Source organism: Tenrec ecaudatus, chromosome 11 (assembly GCF_050624435.1).
Source record: "Tenrec ecaudatus isolate mTenEca1 chromosome 11, mTenEca1.hap1, whole genome shotgun sequence".
Classification (NCBI taxonomy): domain Eukaryota; kingdom Metazoa; phylum Chordata; class Mammalia; order Afrosoricida; family Tenrecidae; genus Tenrec; species Tenrec ecaudatus.
The window spans coordinates 109259829-109286736 of record NC_134540.1 but is presented as its reverse complement, the minus strand read 5'-3'; the positions used below and the strand labels follow the sequence as shown (position 1 = coordinate 109286736).

The following is a 26908-nucleotide window of genomic DNA, read 5'->3' as shown; positions in this document are numbered from 1 at the left end:
AACTTGTCCAGGGTTAGTTGAGCTCAGATGTGAAGCTCCACAGGCAGTCCACAGCTTTGCCTCTCTTAACGCCATCACGGTATTACTGTGTTATAGGGAGCACTGGGAGGGAAGAGGACAACCGTGCCTCCAGGACAGACTGCAGCTGTGGGTGCTTCTTAGAGGAGCCAAGGCGAGGGCAGCCTGTGTTGTAGTACATAGTGTGGGGCTTACACGAAGAGTTAGATAGCATTACTATTTGACCCTAATTCCACTCCTAGGTGTACACCCAAGAGAGCTGGAAGCTGAAACCCAGACACATGTATACCAGTGTTTATTGCAGCACTATTTCCAGGAGCAAAAAGTGGAAACGGCCTGTGTCCATCAGCAGAGCAAGGCATGTTGTCGTTATTGGGTGTCATTGAGTCGGTTCTGATCCATGGTGATCTTATGCACAGCAGAATGAAATGCTGCCCGGTCTTGCGCCCGCTTCACAATTGTTCCCAAGTTTGATCTCATTGTTGCAGTCACTGTGTCGTTCCATCTCACTGAGAGCCTTCTTTTTATTGTTCTTCCTCTGCTTTACAAGCACTATGTCCTTCTCAAGGGGCTGGTCTCTCCTGACAACATGTCCAAAGTACACGAGATGGAGTCTCTGCAGCCTTGCCTCTAAGGAGCACTCTGATCACACTTTGTCCAAGACAGATGTTTGTTCTTTTGAGATGTTCTTGAAAGCCAGGTAGAATATACTCAAGGTTGTATTTTGGTTCTCATAGATTTACTTTAATTTTCTTCAGCTTCCACTTGAACTTGATATGAGCAATTGATGGTTTCTCCCACAGTCAGCCTCTGTCCTGGTTTTAGCTGCTAGTATTGAGCATCTCCATCATCTCTTCCCACAGATGTAGTCAATCTGGCTTCTGTGTATTCCACTTGGAGAAGTCCATGTGTATAGTCTCTGTGCTGTTGAAAAAATGTATTTCCTAAGAACAATTCATTGGTCTTGCACAGTTCTATCATGTGATCTCCAGCTTTGTTTATATCACCAAGACCGTATTTTCCAATTATTGTGCCTTCTTCTCCCACCCCGCCCCCGAGTTTTGCATTCTAATTGCCATTGCCTCTTGATTGTGTGTCTGATCAATTTCAGACTGAAGACATGGGTAGAATTCTGTTCTTCATCTCTAGCTTTCATAGCTGGTGCACAAATTTGAGTAATAATTCTATTGATTGGGTTTCCTTGAAGGTATGTAGATATAATACTATTACAGCATTGTACTTCACAATAGATCTTGAATTATCCATTTTGACTATGAATACAATGTCATTCCTCTTGGGTCCTTCTTAATATAGTAAGCCATATGATTTTCTGATAAAATGACCAATCCCAGTCCTGTTCAGCCGACTAACACCTAGGATATTAATATTTATGCACTTCATTTTTGTCAACTTCTAATGTTCCTGGATTCATACTTCTTACATTATAGGTTCTTTTTTATTAGATTTTGCAATTGTGTCTTCTTTCTTTGAGTTGTGCCCCATCACAAGTGAAGAGCCCGCTGGCTCCACTCTTACAGGCTTCAGTCCATTCTCATCACCAGGGGCTCCTTTCAGAAAACAGCTCCTCCTCGGGCACCTTTCGAGTTCCTTCTGACCTGAGGGGCCCGTCCTCTGTAACTGTCTCCAACAATGTTCTTCTGTTCATTAGACCCTTACCATCTGACAGTGTTTCCATGCTACGCATACGGTTTTCAGTGGCCACTTCTCTGAAGTGGGCGACTGGGTACTTCTTTGTTGTCTGTTCTTCATCGGAAGCTCCACTGAAACTTGTTCACACTGGGGACCCTTGCTGGCATTTGAAATACCAGTGACATAACTTCCAACATCACAGCGACATAAAAGCCACCACAGTATGACTAATTGACAGACAGTTGGTGGAGAGAACGGGACAGAACGTGGTATAAACACAGCAATGGACTATGACTCAGCCGTGCTACAACAGGAATGGACAAACCTTGAGACATTAGATTGAGTGGAGTAAGTTACACACAAAAGACATATATGATATGCTTCCACTGCACAAAGATAAAAGTTCACTACAGGTTAGCCAGGGTCGCAAGTTAAGGAGGTCTGGTGGCACAGTGGTTAAGCGCTCTTCTGCTAACCACCTGCTCCTGCTCTGTGGGGGAAGGACATGGCAGTCTGGTTCTATAAATATTACAGACTCAGAACTCCTATGGGGATTGATACTTTGTTTTACTGGATCAATTCAACAACGATAGTTGTTTTGTTTTGTTTGCGGGGGTTGGTTAGGAGCAGGAGGAAATGGGGAGGCATTCCTAAGGGGCACTGAGTGTCTTTCAAGGGCGATGGAAAAACGGGGTGCTAGTTGGACCACATGGTGAACATAATGCCACTGAATTGTCCACATAAAAACGTCTGAAATGGCAAATGCTACATATATACCTTATCTCAAAAGATCATTAAAAGGGGAGGCATCTTTTCATGAATTGAAAGTATGAGTAGGTGTAATGAACTCTAAAGAGACCCCCCTCTTCCATTATATGGCCAGTTGTATTGCACCTTTGTATGAATCCAGCCTGGTTCTGAGAACCTTGATATCTCTTAATTTTCATTTCATATTTGTGTTAGAAGCATTGTATTGATCTTTCCAACCTCCCTGAGAAGTACAATAATTCATGTGCTCTGACACTTACTCGTAGTCTCCTGAGGACAGAACGGCAGTATGTGCAGAGGCATGCCGACCAAGGAGGGAGCATCTGACTCGGTCTTTACTGGGCAGATGAGGAAGGACAGAGGTTTAAATATTACCATTCTGAGGCTGGTCCAGAGCCAAATGAAATACTCAGACCTTTGTCTGAGTCCCAAGAACTTGCTGACTGAGTTTTCCGTGTGAAACATGTTTTCTCAGCCAGATTATGTACTGTGAGATAAGTTGTTTCCTAAGGTTAACTTGGGCCTCTAGAAGTATTGGCATGCCCCCAAACCAACATCACTAGGTTGCTAGTACTGAGGGTGGTGTGACACCAGTACTTACAAGCTTTCTCATCTGACCCTAAGGGTCTGGATGTTGGCGGGCTACAGGCAGTATATCTTCTGAGTCCATGCCTGCCCAGCATTCCTTGTTTAGACATCATACATTCATAGTATACAATTCACAGATTGTGAGTCAATGATGCCTAGCGTATGAATTAGATAAAATAATTCTTGCCTTCTATATAGAAGGGTTCAATTTCTGGTTAATGTCCCTCCTGTAAAGCCATATCCATAGATCTGTCAGTGGATACTTTCATGTTCCCGTGAGACTGCACATGTTTCGGTGGAGCTTCCAGACTGGCAAGCTAGAAAGGAAAGCCTGGCAGTGGACTTGCAAATATCAGCCAAAGAAAACCCTATGGTTCAGTGGTCTGAACCACAGCTGACCATGAGACTGGTACCGGATGGGCAGCATTTAGTTCCAGACACAAGGGGTCGTTAAGAGTTGGAACTGACTTGATAGCAGCTAACAACACCTTTTGTAGGTAGGGGGTTGGGCCTGGAGGGATTTTTCAAAGTGCCCTCCGTGAGATAACACAAACCGTCCGTGGGTAGACTTGTGAGGAAGTAAACCCAGGGAGGTGAACCAATTTCATGCGGCAGATTCTGTTTGCTGTACTCCTTCCTGTGTCTGCATTCTGCTGGAGTCAAATCCATTCTCCCTGTTAGTATTCAGCAGCATTCAGGGTTTGTGAAGAATGAAGACAGAGCAGCAGGAGGGGGCTGGCTAAGTGTGTTGATGGCAGCTTGCCACAAGCATTAGCAGATGAAAAGTTTCGCCAACTTCTTAGCCGCTCTCACGCCGTGGAGCACAACATGCGGACATGGACTCTGTATTCTCCGGGACAGCTGTGTCATCAATGAATTGAACATCATAAACAGGCAGTACCATAACTCTCTGGCAGAAGGAAGGGGCACTTACTTCTAGGTCACTTTACCAAAACCAAACTCAGACACAGCACCCTACAGTAATGCTCTGCAGCCTGGCATCATGCTATTTGGAATTTCTACTCACTGAAGCATCCTCACGCCCGGTGCGCAACGTTGTGGGAGCAGTGGCTTGAGGTAAGGACCACCCTAGTAACGGTTAGAGGCATACGGAGCACGCTCCATGTGTGGCTGACTATACGCATGGCTTTCCTTTGATTGCCACGTGCAACTTTACAGATGTTACAGATGAGGCATCGCAGGGTCGGAAGCAGCTACCTTAAGAGTCCTTGAATCACCGCAAGGAGAAAACAACGAAAGGGCTCATTGCCGCCAACTTGGTTCTGACTCGCGGCGACTCCTGTGTATAAGAGGGAACTGCTCCCCATGCTTTCTTGGTTGTGAGCCTCCCTCTTGCGGTGTCCCTAAGTTCAAACCAACAGCTGTTGGGCTAGTAGTTGCGTGCAAACAATTTGGGCTACCTAGAGACCTCTGAAACAAAACCCAACCTGTTATAGACCAGCTGCTGTTGAATTATTTGTAACTTATGGCGACGCCATGTGGTACAAAATAGTTCCGTAGGTGCATTTTTAGAACATGGCAAAATCACTCCAAAATCTCAGAGGCATACAATAAGTAGGTCAGCTGGGTGGAGTGCTCTCCGTTTCGTGATTCTGAGCAGCAGATTCGGCCAAATGTCGCTCATCCTCCTTGAATCAGCAGGCGGCGGCCCCAGGGCATGCAGTGGCAGAAGCCCAAGTGGGCAAATACATTTCAAACCTCTGGATTGCTAGTCTCCAGATCGTATCACCAGCCTAAAGTCAAGAATGAGGAAAGTGTGCCCCTCCTAGAGACAGGATGAAATTGATATTGCTGAGTAATCTACCACCAACAAAGGATTGTTGTCCCCTGGCGTTGGACGCATGAATTCTCAGACACCTTCTGTTTCCTGAGGTTTCTTTCAGTTAGCAGTTGAACACTTCACATTTTCTCCATCCAAGGATTCCACTCTCTCAAAAGGGTGTATTGTATGATATTTTAATTCTTTGAAAAGAGGTCATCTGAATTTTCTATCTTTTGTAACAATGAATGAAAAAACTTCATAAACAGAAGCATCCTATTTGTTCAATAAACATCTATAGAATACCAGCGATGAGACAGGTACTTTGGCCAGTGTAAAGGTTTCAGAAATAAAGGAATTTCTAGTCTAGTGAGAGAATTAGGTATGGGTACAATTTTAGAAACCAGGTGGGAAGCGCTCTTTTGATCCAGGAAGGGAGCTAAAGTATGAAGCCCTGAAGAAAAGCAAAGCACAGAACTTCCACAGTAGATTTTCATCCGCACGGACTGTGTCTTGTTCCCAGCATTCTTACTTGTCAGTAATCTTCTCCCTGAGCTTTACTGAGTAGCATGTTGTTCCTAAGACCATTTTCCAGCTCAAAAAGTTTAAATTTCCAAGAGGAACACAAAGCCAAGAAAACCAAAGCCACCACCAGGAAGTCTCCTCTATTTCGTAGACCTGTAGGGTAAATCTCCATAGGAGCCTGCCTCATCTTTCTTCCGAGGAGCAGCTGGTGGGTTTGAACCACTAACCTTTCAGTTAGCAATGCCACCAGGGCTCTTAAGAGAAACATCCTTCTCTGGAAATAGTAAGTCCCGTGAAAATGTTAGTTAGTATGTTTGAACATTCACATTCATTAACCTGCATATGAAGTCTTTTGTTACCAGACCCACCTACTGTCCAAACGGATTTCCTATTATTTACCCAGACCCTCTATCATTCAATCCCATTATTTTTGGAACGTAACGCTAGCATTACTACCACCCTGTTTTTGCATACCCTCTCTGGGAAATCTTCATGAATTGTCCCCTCCTCAGAGGTTGGCCAGGTGTATTCTTCTCACTCCCATAGCACCTTGTTGTGGGACAGTTTTGTAGCATAATAGATATCACCTGATCAGAGGTTGATTTATTACACAGGGAATGCCTGCGTAGTGCAAAGGCAGTGCAAGGTTGGAGGTTTGAGTCCACCTAGAGCTCCCTCGGAAGCAAGGCCTGGTGATGTGCTTCGGAAAGATCAGCCATTGAAATCCCCATGGGGATTCCTTCTCCGCTGACACTTTGGGTTGCAATTGGTTAGTATTTTTGTGGTTGGTTTTCTTGCATTTGGCACAGGTCCTTGACTCGGTAGGCACTGCCTAGATTTTCATAAGAGCTCAATCTGTGCTCGTGGAGCTGAGCTGATGGTTGGCTAGTTCAGGTCCCCCAGTTACATGACTGTGGAAAATTGCTTACACCTCCCCAACTTTCTAATAATGTAAATCGGGTATAACTAAAGCTCACCTATAATAACCAGAAATAACTACTACTAACATTTTAGGTCCATTTTCTGTAAGCCTTTTAAAAACAAATTTATTGACATATAATTCACACTGAGTTGTGCAATCATTAACACAATAAATTTTTTTACTTAATCATTTTATTGGGGGATCCTACAACTCTTATCACAATCTATACACCCATCCATTGTGTCATACACAAACATTTTCTTCTTTCCAGTATTCATTGTTAGCTCCTCGTGTCCCAGAACCTCCCTTGCTGTGCTCCTAGGAAACTATTAATCCAGTTACTGTCCTGTAGACTTACCTATGCTGTATTTCATATATAGGAAAATATACAACGCAAAAATAAAAACAAATGACAAAATTGAGAAAAACCTCAATCAAAAAGAAAGCAGAAAATAATAAAAACTGAAACAAATTGAAAATGGGTCAAAAGGGAGGTCAAATGATTAGGTGTAACATTTTAATCTAACTGTATCTGTAATAATCTACTTTACAATGCACTCAGTCTGAGAAGGCTATTCACACCACTGGCCAATAGCCAAAGGGGAATCTCCAGTTTAAACATGCGTGGAGTCTGCAAATGGATTTTGGCCTTTCATGATCATCCATAGCCTTCTACAAATCAGGTGTTCGGAATTTAAGCACTAATACCATTCCTTACTCCAGTCTGGGGTTTTATTATTTACAATCCTTGAATCATAAAGGATGGTGTGCTTCTTTCTGCGTAGACTTGACTGAAGCCTTACTTAGAAGGCTGTTTATTTTAAGACAAGCCTTTAAGATCCCAGATGCTTTCTTTCTGATAGCATCTTTTTCTTTATGGTTTTTCTTTAGGAATAAGTGTTATTGAATGTTTTGCCCTGTCTCCAAACCTCATTGTTTGTGTAAATAGTATCCAGTCATTTAAGTTTTTGAGTTGTGCAAGTCAACAACTCATGGATTTTGGTCTAAAGAGCTGCTCTATACATGTATAGTTTCCTTTTCTCAGTCGTGTTTTAAATTCTATATGCTGGCTAAATTCATGGTACTATGAATACAATTACCATGTGCCCCAGGGGGATGATTTATAATGTTCTCTAAAGTAAAATGATAATGACGGCTCCAAAGTGAACCGGGGACATCTATAAACCATAGAGGTACGAATGGATTTTGAGTTTCACTTAATTGTAACCTTAGTCTAAGGGCAATTAGTCCTTGAAACCTTTTTTGAGCATCTGCTCCTCTTCTGACTAGAATCCTCCTGTACGTACATCAGTGAGTCTTGTGTTTTCCCTCTTAACTTTGTATTACAAATATTTTCCCATGTCATTATATATCTTTTAAAATATGACCTCTAGAACAGAATCCTCTATTGTATGAATGCTCCAAAACCAAGTCCCCTACTGGGGAATATTTAGGTTGTTTCCAATTTCTCAATATTAAAAGTGATTGAAGATGAACATTTCTGTACATATATTAAAACAATTATTGAGGTAAAACATATAACAAAGTTTGCCACATTTGCCATTAAAAAATCATTTTATCGGGGGATAGTACAACTCTTATCACAATCCATGCATTAATTGAATCAGGCATGTTTGTACATATGTTGCCCTCATTCTTCTCTAGACATTTGCCTTCTATTGGGCCTTGTTATCAGGTATTTCCGCCCCTCTCCTGCCCTCATAGCCCCTGATAGATTGTACATTGTGATTATTTTCATCTCTCACACCGACCGCTGTCTCCCTTCCCCCATGTTCTCTGCTGTTCTTCCCCCTGTAGAGGGGTGTATGGTTATGTGTTGATCATTGCAATTGGTTCCCCCTTTCTCCCGTCCTCTTCCCCTCTTCCCTCTACTCTTCTGGTATCACTATTCCCACTCTTGTTCCTGGATTCTGTGTGTCATGAGCTCCATCCCTTTCTATACTTGTGTACATGTTCCAGTCTCATCTGAATTGAGAAGCAGCACTAGGGTCATGGTAGTAGGGGGTGGGGAAGCCTCAAGGAACCAGAGGAATATAGTGTGTTTGCCATTTTGTACACATACAAGTCAGTGTCTTTAATACATCACCATTAACTGCCTTGAAAATGCTTTCATTACCCTTAGTAGAAACTCTATTCAGCAATAACTCCTCTTAAGCCAGTGGTTCTCAACCTTCCTAATGCCGAGACCCTTTAATACAGTTCTTCATGCTGTGGTGACTCCCCAACCATAAAACTATTTTTGTTGCTACTTCATAATTGTAATTTTGCTACTGCTATGAATCTGACGACCCATGTGAAAAGGTCATTTGACCCCCAAGTGGGTCATGACCCACAGGTTGAGAACCACTACCTTAAGCAGTAATTCCTCATTCTCCCCCCTCCCCCCAGCCTTTGGTAACCAATAATCTGCTTTTGTTTCTACGAATTTGCTTATTAAAAGTACTTCATGTAAGTGGAAAACATTTAAGAAAACTTATATGAATTGAGTGAAAGTTTATATGACAGATATTCAGTTTTACATTCAACAATCATGTACTTCATTTCATCTCATTCATTTGCAATCTCCTCAATGAACCATCATTTATCCGAGGTCATCCCTGTGTTTCCAGTTTCCATTCCTCCTCTTCTAGCCCTTCTGAATTTTGGTCTTGGGTAAGTGCTACCTGTTTGATCTAAATGGTTGGCTATTCTAAGATGTGCATACCTCACTTATTACTGTTCCCTTTGTAGACCTGACTCTTGGCTGGCTGAAAATTGAGCCACTAGAGTAAGGCCAGTTCTAAACCTGAAGCATAACTTAGAGTAATACCCTTGTGAGCTCCATCAGTCTCTATCTGACGGGTGTTTTTTAGGACTTTGAGTTCTGTTTCACATTTTCCCCACTTTATCCAGGACCTGATGCTGTGATCCCTTTCAGAGAAGTTGACAGTCGTAGCTGGGTACCGTTTAGATCTTCTGGTCTCTTGGTTTTGGAGATGTTTGTGTGGTCCATTAGACCAGTGGGCTAAATGTTTTCATGTCTTTCAATTTCCATCATGCTGTTTCTACCATTTGGCTATTATGAATAATGCTGCAATGAATGTTAGTATCCAAGCTTATGTGAGTCTCTGCTTTGGGCACATAAATTTTATGTACATTTGAAATTACAGAAACTTAGTCTATAAGCATTTTTAAGACCTTTGATATATATATTACCAAATTGCCCTCCATAAAAATTATAGCAATTTATACTCCTACTTAATTAGGTTGGGTTCTCTGGAGAAACAAACCCAGGCAAACTTGTATACATTGTCTACAGGAAGAGAGTTCCTGTTCAAGTAAGCATAGTCCAATGACTGCTCCTGGGATTGGCAGGCAACACAACAGGAGAGCAACCAGGGAACCAGACCAGGATGATGATGCAGAGACAGCAGGGGGCACAGGCTGGTGGATGCAGAGGTCCAAAGTTGGCCAAATGGATCCATCAATAGTCCATGGGTGGCTCCCAGGATCAGCAGGTGACACAACAGGTGTTTGAGGAGCCACATGCAAGATCCAGCTCCAGCCAAAGGCAAAGGGGAAAAGTGTATTTGAGTCTCCCAGGTCTCTCTCTCTCTCTCTCTCTCTCTCTCTCTCTCTCTCTCTCTCTCTCTCTCTCTCTCTCTCTCTCTCTGTGTGTGTGTGTGTGTGTGTAATAATAAAAGACTTATGACATGAAAGAGGTGTCATCAGGCTGAGACATAGTTGATAGACTGAGCTCCACCCATACGCTTACTCAGAAGTGTCTAGTTGACATAATCCCTAACCATCACACCCACCAATATTTATCTGATTTCTAACAAACTGTATTTGAATCTTCTCAAAATTGACAGATGGAATATGGATTCTTCGTAACATATTGAAACTTCTCGGATTGCTAGTGATCTTAAACTCTGGGTTGGTGCCAGTTTACTGACCATTTGTATTTGAGGTGGGGATTGATTGGTTCTTTGCCTGTTTTTCTATTTAGATGGTCATCTTGTAAATTGATTTATAAGCCTCCTCTGGTGCTTTTATCACAAATACTTTTTCTTCTCTGTTTAGATTACTTTTACATTTAATTTTTATATATGCTACACACATTTACATTGTTTATGTAGGCAGGTGTCTTTGTTACTATTTTCTTATAAGTATTTAATCTGGAAGTTATTTTTATTTAAGATAGAGAATAAGCATCTTTCTTCCTCCTCCCTCCCTTGGTTCTTTCTCATATTTTTTTAAATAAGCAACAATGCCCAGCACTATTTTTTGAATACTCTTATCTCTATTTTTTGGATTGGTGATATAATCATTATCATATATCAGATTGTCATTAAGTTGCTTCTCTTTGGGGGCTCTATTCTGTTCCATTGGTCTGATTATTAGTGAGACTGTCAAGACCACATTATTCTAATTAGTCACAGTAATACCTGTTATTACTCACCTTATTACCCTTCCAATTGTTAAGACATTTTAACCCAAAGAATTGATAGGTTGGGGGTGGACAGGGCAGAGTTCAGACAGGCTGGAGAAGCCCAAGGGGACTGGCACCTTTCAAACCCTCTGCTCCCCTTCTTAAGAAGAGAAAATAAGTCCAGAAGCCCAAGACAGTTTTCCCATTGAGTTCTGGTTTTCTGCCAGTCATGGGGGCTGATTTTTTTACAGGCTGCTTTTATTTATTTATTTGTTTGTTTTTTGTTTTGTTTTTAAACAATTTATTAGGGGCTCATACAAGTCTTATCACAGTCCATACATATATATACATCATTGTATAAAGCACATCTGTACATTCTTTGCCCTAATCATTTTCTTTTTTTTTCTCCTCTTTTCTTTTTTTACATTTTATTAGGGACTCATACAACTCTTTTCACAATCCATACATATACATACATCAATTGTATAAAGCACATCCATACATTCCCTGCCCCAATCATTCTCAAAGCATTTGCTCTCCACTTAAGCCCTTTGCATCAGGTCCTCTTTTTTTTTTCCCTCCATCCCCGCTCCCCCCTCCCTCATGTGCCCTTGGTAATTTATACATCGTTATTTTGTCATATCTTGCTCTATCTGGAGTCTCCCTCCTCCCCCCCTTCCCTGCCGTCCCTCTCCCAGGAAGGAGGTCACATGTGGGTCCTTGTAATCAGTTCCCCCTTTCCAACCCACTCGCCCTCCACTCTACCAGCATTGCCCCTCACACCCTTGGTCCTGAAGGTATCATCCACCCTAGATTCCCTGTGCCTCCAGCCCTCATATGTACCAGTGTACAACCTCTGCCCTATCCAGCCCTGCAAGGTAGAATTCGGATGATGGTAGTTGGGGGGAGGAAGCATCCAGGATCTGGGGGAAAGCTGTGTTCTTCATCAGTACTACCTCGCACCCTAATTGACCCATCTCCTCTCCTGAACCCCTCTGTGAGGGGATCTCCATTGGCCGACACTTGGGCCTTGGGTCTCCACTCTGCACTTCCCCCTTCATTCAATATGGTATATATATATATATATATATATATATATATATATATATATATATATATATATATATATATATACACACACACATATATACATATACATACACACGCATATATCTTTTTTTTTTTGCATGATGCCTTATACCTGGTCCCTTTGGCACCTCGTGATCACACTGGCCGGTGTGCTTCTTCCATGTGGGCTTTTTTGCTTCTGAGCTAGATGGCCGCTTGTTCACCTTCAAGCCTTTAAGACCCCAGACACTATCTCTTTTGTTAGCCGGGCACCATCAGCTTTCTTCACCACATTTGCTTATGCACCCATTTGTCTTCAGCGCTCCTATCATGGAGGTGTGCAGTCAATTATATGATTTTTTTGTTCTTTGATGCCTGATAACTGATCCCTTCGGGACCACTCGATCACACAGGCTGGTGTGTTCTTCTATGTGGACTTTGTTGCTTCTGAGCTAGATGGCCGCTTGTTTATCTTCAAGTACAGGCTGCTTTTAATGAGAAACAATAGTTTCCCTGAGTCAAGCACCTAGGGCCAGGGCCTCCCCACTTCCCTGCCCACTGCCCAGGGAGCCCCGGACTGGTTTCAAGACTCCCAGCAGTCCCAGCTCCATGTAGCTCAGGAATTGGTGCTACCTTCATCTTCCAGACAATGAGCACAGCTCTGAAGCACCATTAAGCAAATCAGTATAGAATCTACCTTGACCTGTGGATCCAGGGACTTACTTGATTCCTGACTGCGATTCGGGAAGGGTTTTTAAAGGCGTGTATTAACAACAGTGCTCATCAGACACTCATTTAGGGAATACAAAGGTGGGTGTTTTAAGGAGTCCAGTGCCCACATTCTGCTTACCTTTTGAGACTGATGGTGCCCCTCAAAGACTCTGGCACAGGTGAGGTGCAGTGTCTGACAACAGGAGAACTGACCAGAACCTGGCTGCTCCACCTAAGGCCTGGACCTGGGGTGCCCCTGGGAATCAGCAAATGGAAGCAATTTCAGTGACGTGTGTATGTGTGTGTGTGTGTGTGTGTGTGTGTGGTGTGACCTTCGTGGAAGATGAAAGGATCTCATTAAAGCTAGAGGCTTCAGTGTGGTGTCTATAGGTGAGCAGGACGTGCCCCTCTTACATCTTTTGTTTCTTACCGTCCCCAACTGCGTGTCTGGTGAGCACTGCTGTCAGTGCGCTCCTTTAAAAACATCACCCCATTCCTGCCGGAACCAGGTAAGGCCCTGCACCCAAAGGCCAGCTGGCTCCATAAGCCAGGGTGGATTCTGTACTTGGCATGAATGTTCAGATATATATGTCCAGCCCATGTTTAAAAATAAAAACATTACTGAACTGCAATTTGGGTGACCAACAATCTGGTTTCTTTCAAGTCCTAAAATCATGAGCGTGCTGGGCAACCCGAGAGAGGCTGGCCACCCTCCCCCACACTGCACTCGGCCTTTCTTCCCCCTAAAGAGCGGTTTCCATGCGCTCCCTCACTCCCGCATTTCAGGGCACCCAGCTCCACTCTGCTCTTCTCCCAGCCACTGACGGACGCGCTTGCTAAGGTAACTAGCAACTCTCACATGTTGACAAGAAGACTACCTCCATCTGCAACCTGCTGGATCCCTCCCCAGCCTCTCTTACAGTCGTCTTCCTTCCTGAACCCCCTTCTAATTGGCAGGTGCTGTCCAGTCGGTCCCAACTCATGGTGGCCGGAAGTACAATACAACAACCGAACAGCACCCGGTCCTGCGCCGTCCTCACAGTCGTTCTTGTTTGAGCCCATTGTTGCAGCCACCGTGCCAGTCCCTCTTGTCAAGGGCTCACCTCTACTTTCTCAAGCACGGTGTCCTTCTCCAGGGGTTGGTTTCTCCTGACCACATGTCCAACATATGTCAGAGGAAGGCTCTCAACGAGATGCACTGACATAGTAGCTGCAACAATGGGCTCAAGCATAGGAACTCTGATGAGCGTGCTGGAGAACCAAGTACTGCTTCATTCTGTGATGTGTAGCATCACTACGGGTCAGAGCGGATTCAATGGCACCGAACAACAACAAGTGGTGACTTGTGGGTTGCTGGGAAGCTGGAAGCGATGGCACTGGTGTTCCAAATACCAGCAAAAGCACCTATAGGGGAACAGATTCAGCAGAGTTTCCAGATGGTTGAAAAATTCCATGAGCGAAATGCTGAATGATACAGGAAGCATCTAAGAAGATGCAAAAAATACACAGAGTCACTGTTACCAAGTCATGTCATGTAGGATAGTAATGGTCAGTCTCTGGGCCTACCTTGTCCTCCTCCCTACCAGTAGCCTCCTCCATGAAGATGCTTCATTCTGCTGAAAATCACCCATAGATTTCATCACACTTCCGGGCCTTTAGGATGGGCTTTGGGGCTCTACTTTCACTTTGTACCACTCTCTGCCTTGCTCTCTGGCCTTAGCTCCCCTGGTGGCTTGCTTTTCCTTGAACTAGAGTCTCTTGAGGGGCACTAACAGCAAGGTCAACAGTTTGAAACCACCAGTCACTTCTCGGGAGAGAGATGAGGCGTTTTGCTCCTGTGAAGAGTTACAATCTCAGAAACCACAGGCGCAGCTCTGTCTTATAGGGTCTTATAGGGTCACTGTGAGTTGGAATTTACTTGATCGCCGTGAATTTGGTTTGATTTTCTGCGCAGGCTGTGCTGTGTGTCTGGAACACACTCCTTCCTGTGCCCAAGCCCTCTCTCCACCCACAGCCAGTTTACCCAAATCTTAGCCAAAGTGGCATGTTACTGCTAATGCAGGTGGACACGGGTCAGCTACTCCACCCCTCTGCTCATAGTGTGACCGTGGGGTTAAGTCCATGCCTGTTAATCCCTGTGAAGCACCAGGCAGGGGGCCCTCCCTTTCTCCCTAGTCCGTAGTACACTGTCTGGCAGATAGCAGGCCCTTGCCTGCCGAATAAATGGAACTGGATTCGGGGGTGGGTTGAAGTGGGGGAGGGGGAGGGAAGACCTGATTCCTTGCTGTCTGACCCCACACCCAAACTGTGAGCTGAGAAGCTGCTTGCTGCAGCTGTCCTTTGTTTTCTCTGAGGCTCTGACCTGCTGGTGTCCCTAGATAAGCCGATCTTTTGTGAAGGAGTCCGTAGGCAATTTCCAGCATCAGCGTGTGTCTCCCAGGGCTCTCTGTAGGCATCTTTGTTCTTGTACAAATGGGACGTACCAAATGGCATTCACAAGTGCAGTGGTTTGGTACCTGCAGCATCGGCACCAGTAGCTTCCCACAGGTAGAGGGACAGCGCTTTACTCCAGCAGACGCTACAGCTGTTGGAAGTACATAACCCATCGGTGAGGAACCAAAGCGGCTTTCATTGCAGGGTGGCTTTTAAGGTTTCTTCATAGATGCTCCAATCAATTGTCTTACACTAAGTTGAAATGTCATGTTCTCATCAAACAATAATTGCATCTTGTGTAGTGCTGTTAAAATCTCTTAGATCCGAGACATGGGATGATTCCGGGAGCCACCTGAACCTAGTGTGTGGAGGTTGGAAAAATGGTTTTAGCACAATTCGAAGCATGCTCACCATTTTCCTTCAGCATTCCCAGGGTGCGACACGGTTTGACATCCTGTCTTAATCAGCTTATAGAGAGAGACCTGCTGCAAGCCATGTACCCATGTAATAACAGACCTCGTGGCCTTATTCAGATGACGGTCTAACATAAATTCCACTCCCAAATCTTTCTCGTAATGAACCTAATGAGCTCCTTGGAAGGCAGGCATTGTGTAAATGAAAAATGCTAATGAGTCATAATGATAAGGAAGTATCTTCCTCATTACTTGCAGCACCACTAACCTTGGGCAAATTTCGCAGTAGCTAAAGGTGCCTTCCCTCCACCTAGACCTGCCTTCCCCCCGGGGTCAGTACTCTAAAATACCTCTCTTCTCCTTTATCATCATTACTCCGAATCCCCCAAATGCCTCTCACCTTGGCTAGGACGTCCTGCAGGAAGGCACGACTGGAGGAACTCACAGTCAAATATGGATAACCCAAAGCACCGATGAGCCGTTTCCTCCAGGGGCCTGCCTGTACCTTTCCGGGAGGTTTTTTTACATTTTATTAGAGGCTCATACAACTCATCACAATCCATACATATACATACATCAATTGTATAAAGCACATCTGTACATTCTTTGCCCTAATCAATTTCAAAGCATTTGCTCTCCACTTAAGCCCTTTGCATCAGGTCCTCTTTTTTTCCCCCTCCTTCCCCACTCCCTCCTCCGTCATGAGCCCTTGATAATTTATAGATTGTTATTTTGTCATATCTTGCCCTATCCGGAGTCTCCCTCACCCCCCCTCCTTCTCTGTCATCCCTCTTCTGGGAGGTTTTTCAAAGCTAGCTGATTCAGCCATGAGAACAGAGGACACTCTGGCTAAGAAAAGGCACACATCTTGGAGATGACTTGGCTGCGAGTGACAGGACCCCACACAGGCTGACTCGAACAGCAATCGTTGATTAATAGTCCCCAAGGTCAGCCTTCACAGAGCTCAATAGCAGAAGCCCAGCTGGGTTCGGGAGGCGCAGCAGCAGGGGCAGGAGCGTTGGCAGGACCTGGGGGATCGGCCGTGCTGTGACCTGGGCCCACACTGCCTCTGCTCTGCCCTCACCACAGGTTGCACCTGCCGCCTCTCTGCGTGTGCACGCCAAACGGGGTTGCTGTCACCATCCCATGCAGGGGCCCATGACCACGCGGAGGGAAAGGAGTTGCCCGGCTAAGCTGGGGCCCCTGTCACCTCTGGTTCCGTCCATGGGGGCAAGGCCTCATGGGACAAATGCAGTGTTTGTTATTGAAATAGGATGCAAGCTAAGGAGCCTTGCCCCAGGGGAGGGTATGTTCATTTCCTGGGGGGCTTCAGCAGAAGAGAGCTGTGTTGTCTCCCAGCAGATACTTTCCTGTTTCTCCAAGTTTCCAGAGGCCCAGGCAGTCCTTGGCTTGCATCTACCGTCTAACTCAAGTGACTGTTTCCCTCTAAGGGTATCTCTATTTCTCTTCTCTGGTATAAGTGACAGCACTTAGATGGGATTAGGACCGACTGTGGCCTAATATTAAAAACAAACAAACAAACCCTCACTACCATGGAGTTAAAATGATCTCACCGTGATTCTACAGGACGTGGCAGAACTGCCCATGATGGGTTTCAGAGACTGTCTCTGTTTACGGGAGTAGACAGCCCGTCTTTCTCTCACAGAGCTGCTGGTGGTTTCAGACCTTGAAGATCCGAAGCCCATGCATACCCACTGCACCACCTGGGCTCTTCTGGCCCAATGAGTCTTATATTAACGGCTGACATCTTCAGATGATTTCCAAGTAAAGTCACATACACTGACACTAGGAGTTAGCAATGCAACATAAATGTTGAGGGGCACAACCCAGTTCATAACTGGGAGGATGGGATAGATCTTCCCAAAGAAAGTTATGCCTGACTGTGGAGTTTCTCATTAAGTTTGGTGGGAAGCAGGATTTGGGGGCAGAAGAGTGGCGGAGGCAAGACTGGGAACACTGGCTCAAAGGACTAATGAGAGGCCCATAGTATGCGTCTACCTGAGCTGGAACAAGGAGCTCCAAGTACCAAATTCATCCTAAGGAACAATGACTCGCAGAGAATGGATTAATCCCCTACTCCTTTGCCTCGGTGTTGGCTGGGATTCAGCATGGCTTAATGAATCGAGAAGAGAGACTTTGTCGTCTGTTTCCACTTTTCTGTGGGTAGTCGGTGCAGGACTTTGGGGATTCCCCAGTTCCAAATCTTTTCATACACCCACGCCCATGCGTTACATTTTTATGCACTCAGTTAACAGATTATTGGGTTTCTTTAAGAATACCAGGGTTGGGAGGCCAGGCTTAGCGGATGGAGCATGATACATTGCTGATAGGAAAAGAGTTTTCATCTTCTCCTCATGGAGGAGATATATTTTCTGGGAATAGTGTGGATAGTTATATAAACTGTAAACCTTTACAGTAGAAGGTCTCTCCCCCCACCCCACCCCCAACCCCAACTGAGCAGCTGGTCGTTTTGAACTGCTGACCTTGTGGTTAGAAGACCAGCACGTAACCCACTGCATCACCAGGGCTCCTATGCTTCGCTCCGACAGCTAAATGGGTAAAAGGGTGTTCTCATAGAAAATGCAACAGAGAACAAGATACAGAAGCAGCTCCTTGGCTGGGAGCTACAGAGGGAGGGAGTGCAGGGCTGCACAAGGGATGGCCAGCGCTGGCCCAGCCCTGTGGAGCCACATCTGGGCTCTGGGGAGACTCTCCTGCCCTCCAGGGTCTCAGGGCTCCAGCGCTATCAAACAGAGCAGGGCGCCTCCCAGGGGTCATCGGATTCCCTACCTTCATTTCCTTTACACAAAGGAGTCCTTTATGGCAATGCTCACGGCCGGCTGATGGGGCCAATAGCTTTTGGCCGAAGTCCATTCCTCTTCTCGCGAATTAAATCAGAGAGCAAGCCATCTACAGTGAAATCCAAACAAAGCTCAGTCGAGGCTGCGGCATTGACCTTGACAGCTGTGTGAGGCGAAGGGCACAAAGTTAAACATCCACAAATATCAGCAAGGTAGGTCACTCTCAGGGGAACTGGACCCTGGGCAGCAGGAATGCTGTTTGGGGCGAAAAGTCTCACCCGGAATTACAGGAGTATGACTGCGCCATGACCGCCTCCAACGCACACACGGGCTGCAGGCTGCCAAGGCCCTGGCACACATTGGTACGCCCCTCCAGGTGACCCATAACGAAGGGTGGGCTGCAACAGCCCAGCTTCCTTGCCTTCAGTCACACAGCAAGTAGGTGTCAGAGCCAGGGCTTGATTCAGGGCCCCTGCCAGCTCCTGCCAGGCCAACCCACGGGGACATGCAGGCAGAGGGAGAGCAATTCAAGCAGAAACCTATAGGCCTAGCCAGGAAAGATCCCAGGCGTCCTTCCCACCGAAAACTTAAAAAAAAAACACCCCTACCACCACCCCCAAAAAAGGGGAGGAACAAAAGAAATGTGGTGAAGAGGAAGCAGCGGTTGATGTAAGACGTGAAAATAATATTTATATTTTATCAAGGGTTCATGAGGATAGGGGGTGGAGGGAAAGAAGAGGAGCTGCTACCAAGGGCTCAAATGGAAAGAAATGTTTTGAAAATGTTGATGACAACATATGTACAAATATGCTTGATATAATTGATGTATGGATTGTTCTAAGAGCCATAAGAGCCTCCAACACAATCATTTTAAAATGAAAATAATTTGGGGAGCCATTCTGGGCATATAGGAAAACTGCACAGGAAGGGAGCTGAGTTTCCCCCTCCCCTCTCTCCATACATACTGTCTCTGCCATTTGAACGGATGAACACATATGGAGCCATTACTAAAATCCCGTAGTTTACATTGGGATTCCTTTTGTCTCATTCTTTTTAAGTTGCATGTTCACATTTTGCGTGCACATAGTAGGTGCACTTTGTGTGCATCGACTAGATGCTCGTGCCTGCATGCATCTTGTCGTTGTGCTGTACAGCTCTGAGGGTTTGACAAAGGCATTCTGGCAGGTGTCCACAATTACAGTATTAATGCCGAAGAGTTAGACTGCTCCCAGTGGCCTGGGTTGCCATTGGAACCCCTGGCGCCTCCGGTACTTTGTGTTGTTGGATTAAGAGAGCGTTGTGGTGAGGTGCCACTGAGTTAGTTCTGACTCACAGTGACCCTATGGACAGCCCAGTCCTGCGCCATCCTCGCGGTCGGTCTGATGGTTGAGCCCACACTGTGTCAGTCCGGCTTGTCGAGGGCCTTCCTCTCTCACTGCCTCTCACTTACCAAGCCTGACGGCCTTCTCCAAGGACTGGTCTCTTCTGACAACGTGTCTAAAGTCTGCGAGACAACGTCTCACCATCTTTGTGTCCAGGGAGCATTCTGCTTGTACTTCTTCCAAGAGACACGTTGGTTCTGGGGCAAATTCAAGGGTTTTGGCAGCGGTCACTGAGTAAGTAAGTGCCACATGTGTCCCAACTTCCCAGCTTCACTCGATCTCAGCCCTTTTGATTGGCCTGTTCCCCAACAACATCATTCCCCAGGAGACCCAAGTTCCTCCAGGCGTTTTCTTTGTGTTGTCTCTAGTGCTTCGGGTCTTGGACACCGTAAAGAGAGTTCCCCTTGATGGTGTTCCTCCTGAAGACCAGGAGGAAAAGAAAGTTCCAAGGCTGGAACAAGGCTTGCGGGCCGAAAGCGGATGGGAATGAGAACTGTTAGGGGAGGCACTTAGGAACCGATACGAAACTTTGAAATTTACTGTCTTCTCTGTACAGTTCTTCTTACTCTCTCTCCAGTCTCACAGCCGAATTCTTGCTTTATTTTTCTTCTTGTGAAATCCACCACCACTCTTCTTTCTGCTGCTCCAATTCTGATTTCAGTAATGCACGTTTATAACGGACCCTTTTATAGTCAGACCTACACTTTCCCACTTCATTAAGGTTCTGAAAACGCTCTCATTGGAGTTTCTGTTTCTAGTTGTACTGGGCTCTTAGCACTTTCTGCTTTTGTGGAGCGAATACCTGGGCCTTTATTTCTTCTAACTCTTCAGCTTTTCCTACTAATTCTTCTTTTAGCTCTGCAAGCAACTGCTGAAATTTCCCTGGCGAGATTGCTTTTCACGTAACAGTCCCTTGAGTTCGTTTTGTGACTTTGTGTGCTCACTCTGGAACCTTGCATGCTCAGCTTGCCCAGTTTGATCATGATGTTCACATCATAATCTTTCATCAATCAACATGTCCTGCAACTCCGATTGAGAGCGAGGCCGTGCGCTGTCTCCAGCTGGAGGAACAGTGTGAGTAAAGTGCTCCGTGTCGGTGAGTTGACAGCCACGGAAAAAGAAATTCTGGCTTCCCTCTAACTTTAGGGTCATCCCCCCTTCCCCCCCACTGCCCAAGAGTCTTCCCACTGCCTTCTTGCTAAGACAGAATTTCAGGAAGCCAATTTTTACTGCTGCCAGCCTAGCCCTTGGAGGAGCTTTCTTGCCATCTGCCTGCCATTTCCATCCTCTTCCTTCTCCGAGGGCTCTGGCAGTCCTCCTTGCCAGTGTCCTGTGGTGCCCATGGGTGCTGATGTGGAGGGTGTGTACCCTGCCATCAAGCTCTGCGGCTTCAGCCCAGTGAGTTGGCTCCACTCACCTGGTGGCAGCTCCCAGATGTGTTTGTTCTCTTGGCAGTCCGCGGTACCTTCAGTGTTCTCCACCAGCACATCATTCAAATGCACCAAGTCTTCCTGGTGTTCCCTGGTCAAGGTCCAACTCCCACACGCATTTCTCTGAGGCAATCGAAAATGCCACCGCGTGGGTTGGCACCCTGAGGGCAAAGGAAAGGTCTTGCGCAGCAGGTTTACCACTTTTCTGTTGGTTTGCTGACTGTGGTGGCTTGCGTGCTGCCGCCAATGCTGGACGCTACGTCACTGGTATTTCAAATGCTAGCACGGTCACCCGATGAACAAGTCCCGGCGGAGCTTCCCGATTCACAGCCGACTATACAGAAGGAATAGGCTGTCCACCTCTGAGGAAGGAGCCAGGTCAAAACCTTACGGGTAGTGTTGGAACATGGACCAATGCTGAAAAATCAGTATAAAGCTTTTTAGAAAACAAGATAACACGGGAAGGTAAGTACTGCTAATGGTGTTGCAGTGTGCACAGGTACACATTGTTTCCAAATAAAACATGCTTCCTCATGTCTCTCCATTTAGCAGATGCTTCAGACAAGTTCTCTCAGTAATACCCTTGTCAGCTGAGGGGGCTTTCAAAAATAGGTCCAATCAAAGCAGTGGCTGCCCTGGGGATCTACTGGGCCAGGTGGACTCTAAGCAGAGGTCGGCTCGGACAGCTAAGGAAGGTTTGTGCACTCCCAAGGGGTAGTTTTGATGTTACCTTGAACACAGGATGATCACGGGAGATTATTAGGGGGACGTTTTAAGAAAATGGACAATTGCCTATGTGAGGGAAAGCGCAGGAAAACTGCACTGAGGAATTCTTTCCATCATGACAACGCACCTGCTCATCCTTCAAGGGTCAAAGGGCTGTCCCTTAAGACTTTTATTGGGAAACCTTACCCTGCCCTCACTGCAAACTTCCTCTTATTCCCCAAATTAAAAAAAAAACAAACAGCCATGTGAAAGGAACCGGTTTAGAATCCCTTGATGACACCCAATCCCTTGTTTCCACGCCGTGTACATTGAAGAGCCCTGAGCTTTTCAGGGAAGGTTTAGAGACATGGAAACAACACATTAGGAAGCGTATAGGCCTAGATGGACAAATAATCACTTTATATTTTGATATTTTTGTTTAGTAAGTGATTTTATAGCAATATTGTTCACTTATACTCATGTTAATTGTCTCGAGAAATACAGATGGGCATAAGAACAAAATTGAAATCATCCATAATTCCATTATTCACTAATAACATTTTTAGCCTTTTAGTGGACCAAAATATATCCTCCTAGACATCTTTCTTTGTTTTGACACATTTCCTTTGTAAATGAAATTACTGTTATACTCACTTTTATTGGGGAGGGGAGGGGTTAACATCTCATTTCATATATTGTGGATATTGTTCCGTGTCCAGTAATGTGTTTCTTGGTTCATTAAAATGTTTCATGTTTGGCTACTGAGAGATATAGTGTCTGGGGACTTAAAGGCTTGAAAGCAAACAAGCGGCCATCTAGCCCAGAAGCAACAAAGCCCACATGGAAGCAGCACACCAACATAGGTGACCATGAAGGACAGAGGAGACCAGGTTTCAAACAACAAAGGCGGGGTGGTGGAAATCACATCACCGTGAATGAGGGGGGGTGTGTGATGGGGACCCAATGCCCATCTGTAGACAGCTGGCCATCCCTTGCAGAGGGGTAGTGGGGAGGAGATGAGTCACTCAGGGTTCAGTGTAGCAACAATGAAACTCAAAACCTTCCTCTAGTTCTTGGACACTTCCTCCCCTCCCAATTATCATGACCCCAATTCTACCTTGCGGACCTAGTTAGACCAGAGGATGTACAGCGGTGCAGTAGGGATCTGGAAACACAGGGAATCTAGGACAGATGAACCCCTCAACACCAGCGGTGGGAGTGGCGACACCGGGAGGGAAGGGGGTGTAGAAAGGGAGAACTGATCTTGGAGATCTATGTGTAACCTCCTCTCTGGGGGATGGGCAATGGGAAGGTGGGTGAAGGGAGGTGCCGGGCAGTGTAAGATAAGATATAATAATTATTTATAAACTATTAAGGCAGCAGGGGGAAGGGGGTATTGGTGAGGGATGGGGAGGGAGTAAAAAAAGGTAACCGAGCTGATTCCAGCCACCCCAGTGGAAGGCGAATTTTGAGAATGAGTGCAATGAATGTATAGGGGTGCTTTGCTCAATTGATGCATGTATGGATTGTGATGGGAGTTGTATGAGCTCCAATAAAAAGATTCATTTAAAAAAATGTTTCATGTGTATAAGCATTGCCATAGCGTAGATTCCAACTCACGGAGGCACCGTGTGGCACCGAGGAAAGCCTTCCAGGTGTGCTTGGTGAGCATCTTGATGGGAGCAGATCCCGAGTCCTGCCTCTGTTAGCACCACTGGATGCGTTTGAACCACCTGCCTTCGGGTTAGTAGCCGAGCCAATTGTTTGCACAACTTTACACGTGTGTGTGTGTGTGTGTGTGTGTGTGTGTGACTATGTATCTGTAGGACTGGGCAGTAGTTTGTTCTGCTGTGCATAGGACAGCTATGAGATGGAACCAACTCGGCGATATCTAACAACCACACACACACACTCACTTATATATGGAGTCCTATTAGTGCAATGGGTTAGGCATTGGGCTGCGAACCACAAGGCTGGTGGTTCAAATCCATATGTAATCGTTGCATAAATAATAATTATACACTCATAAAGAAATCAAGTCAAATTATCCAGAAATGTATAGCATAGAAAATAAGTCTCAATTAATCCTAGCCTTGAGAGATAACAGTATTGTTAAATTTCACATTGGTATCATTTTACGTAGGGACCAGACATCATTAACATATGTAGATTTTCCACCCAGCTTGGACTCACACTATTCTGCAGTTTGTTTGCTCTGCTCTGGAGGGTGGACTTTTTTCCCTCAGTACTTGAGGATTCACAGAATCTAATAAGTGTCTTGGTTTTTCATGCCTGAGAGACCAAACACCTGAGAAGGCTGAAGGAGAAACAAAACAGCAAATGTATAAAACCAGTTGCCATAAAACGAACTCCAATTCAGGGAGAGCCTACGTTTCCAGAGCCAAACCTCCAACCTTTCTGTTCATAACCTAGCAAGATAACCATCTGACCCTCTGCAGGGTGGACAGGTCTGGCTTGCCCACCCTGCAGAGGTCCTGTTCTGTAGCACAGGGGGTCGGAGTCCTGGGGCTCAGGATGTTGTTTTGTTTTGTTTTGTTTGTCTCTGCAGGTGTGTATATTCTCACTACAGCCCTGATCCCTGCACTTGAGAATGAACATGACCCCAGAGTGGTGAGTTGATACCTTGGGAACCTTTGTCAGTGATGGCAGAAGCCAGGGATACAGCAGTCCTATGTTTGTTACCTTTAATGCCTCATGGGACCATTCAGCCTACATCCACAGGGAAGACAGATGAGGTCCAAAAGGGCATTTGTCTCCCATGAAAGAGCCTGAAAGAAAGCCAGCCGGGACAGGACTAGCCAGGGTGGCAGTGGAGCAGGGCAGATGAGAACGGAGCTGTTGGTAAGCCCGTTTCTTCGCACTCGTAAGGCACCGTCTGGGATTCTCAGATGCTCACTCGAGCAGGAGAGAACTACTCAAAGTCTGCAGATCTGGGGGTCGGTTTTACATCCAGACCTTCCCTGCTCTCAGAAAGCACCCCAGCAGCCCCTACTCCTGCCTCTTCTCATTGCTATCCCGGGGACTGCTGCGTGCATGAAAAATAAAAACAAAAACCAGTTGCTGTTTAGTCAATTTTGACACACAGTGATGAAGTAGAACTGTTTCTGAAATTTCAGGAGTAATCCAGCCCTTCTGCTGAAATGCTTCATGTTGGGTTTACATCTCACGTCATCACTTTCTTCATCATTCGTTTCTGTGGCTGGTGCATCTATTTGAATAATAGTTGTATTGCTTGGAATTCCTTGAAGGTGGATAGATATAATCCTATCACAGACAGCACTGGACTTCAAATTTATTTTGCAATATCCTTTTGACAATGAGTTTTGTATGGTTAAACAAAACCAATTCTGTAGTGTATAATAAAGTATTTAAAGGAATATATTTCATAGCTGCTGCTATTAACTGTGATGAAGTATGAACATCATTTTTACTCTATTACTAGAAAGCTAAAATGGGTCCTTTGTGCTATTTAACTACTAGGCTATTATAGATTTGCCATTGATTTAGGTTTAGAAAAGACTAAAAAGGAGCCAAGAGAAGATAGGTAGAAATATGAAAGGCTATATAGATAAAATGGAAAATATTAAAATATCTAAAGAGCAGGAAGGATTTGAGCACGAGGATGGTTTGAATGTCTGTCCATTCATCAAGCCGTGGTGGCTTGTGTGCGGTGATGCTGGAAGCTGTGTCACTGGCATTTCAAACGACAGCAGCGTCTCCACCCAAAGTGATTACGTTCCTGCGGACTTTCCAAGCTAAAGCAGGCAAGGAAAAAGAATTGGCTGCCCACTTCAGAAGAAGTAGCAGCTGAAAACCTTATGGATAGCTTCAAGACATTGTCAGATACTGAAGGCCTACTGAGTGGAAGCAGACATTGTTGGAGACAGTGCTGGAGGATGGGCCCTGGGGCTTGAGGGTACTCAGAATGTGTCTCAGGGGGAGCTGCTTTCTCAGAGTGGAGTCCACCACGGTGACATGAATGAAGTGAAGCTGGTGGGAGTGGAGCCTTCAGGATCTCATGGGGCAGGGATCAAGGTAAGAAGGAACAACTGCAAAAAAATCTGCTAATGATCGGAACATAGAATGTGTGACATATGAATCTAGAGAGATTGGAAATCATCAAAATATGAAATTGAATGCATAATGATCCATGCCCTAGACATTAGTGAGCTTAAATGGGTTGTTATTGGCCATTTTGAATCAGAAAATCATATGCTGGAAATGACAACATCAAGAGGAATGTCATTGCATAGTTGTCAAAGCAGATATTTCAAAATCAATTTGAAGTCCAATAATGTCTGTGATAGAATTATATCTATCCACCTTCAAGGAAATCCAATCAATACAACTATTATTCAAATGGATGCACCAACCACAAAACCTAATGATGAAGAAATTGAAGAAGTCTACCCACATCTTCAATTGGAAATTGAACAAACACTCAATCAAGATACATTGATGATTATTAATGATTGGAATGCCAAAATTGGAAGCAAAGAGGAAGGAACAGTCCTTGGAAAATACGGCCTTGGTGATAGAAAGGAAGCTGGAGGTTGCATGATAGAATCTTCCAAGGCCAATGACTTGTTCACAGCAAATACCTTTTTTCAACAACACATAAAGCAACTCTATACATGGACTTCTCCAGATAATATACACAGGAGTCAAATTGACTACAACTGTCAGAGGAGATAATGGAGAAGTTCATCATTAGCATTAAAAATGAGGCCAGAGGTTGACTGTGGAACAAACCATCAATTGCTCATATGTAAGTTCAGGATAAAGCTGAAGAAAATTTTAAAAAGTCCATGAGAGCCAAAATATGACCTTGAGTCTATCCCACCTGAATTTCGAGAAGACTCAAGAAGAGATTTGATGCATTGAGCACTAATGACAAAAGACCAGATGAGCTATGGGAGGGCATCAAGAACATCATTCACAAAGAAAGCAAAGGGTCATTAAAAAAAAGAGGATAGAAAGAAAAGATCAAATTAGATGTGAGCAGAGACTCTGAAACTGGCTCTAAATCATAGAGTAGCTTAAGAAAAATGGAACAAATGATGAAATCAAAGAGCTGAGTTGACATTTCCAAAGGGCAGCTCCAGAAGACAAAGTCAAATATTATAATAAACTGTGAAAAGACCCAGAGCCCTGGTGGTTATGCGTTGGGCTGTGATCCTCGTAATAGGCAGTTTGAACCCACCAGTAGTACTGCAGGAGAAAGAGTGGACTTTCTACCC

The 26908-nt window shown here is 45.0% G+C and overlaps 1 protein-coding gene across 2 annotated transcripts in view; it reads left to right on the top strand.

Moving 5' to 3' along the window:
• The window catches only part of DHRS12 (dehydrogenase/reductase 12), a 67468-nt gene that overhangs the window by 25842 nt on the left and 14718 nt on the right, over positions 1–26908 (top strand). For both annotated transcript variants that reach the window (XM_075563491.1, XM_075563490.1), the window contains exon 6: positions 24217–24278. In XM_075563491.1, the coding sequence (XP_075419606.1) occupies positions 24217–24278 (62 nt within the window). The remainder of the gene's footprint in view (positions 1–24216; positions 24279–26908) is intronic.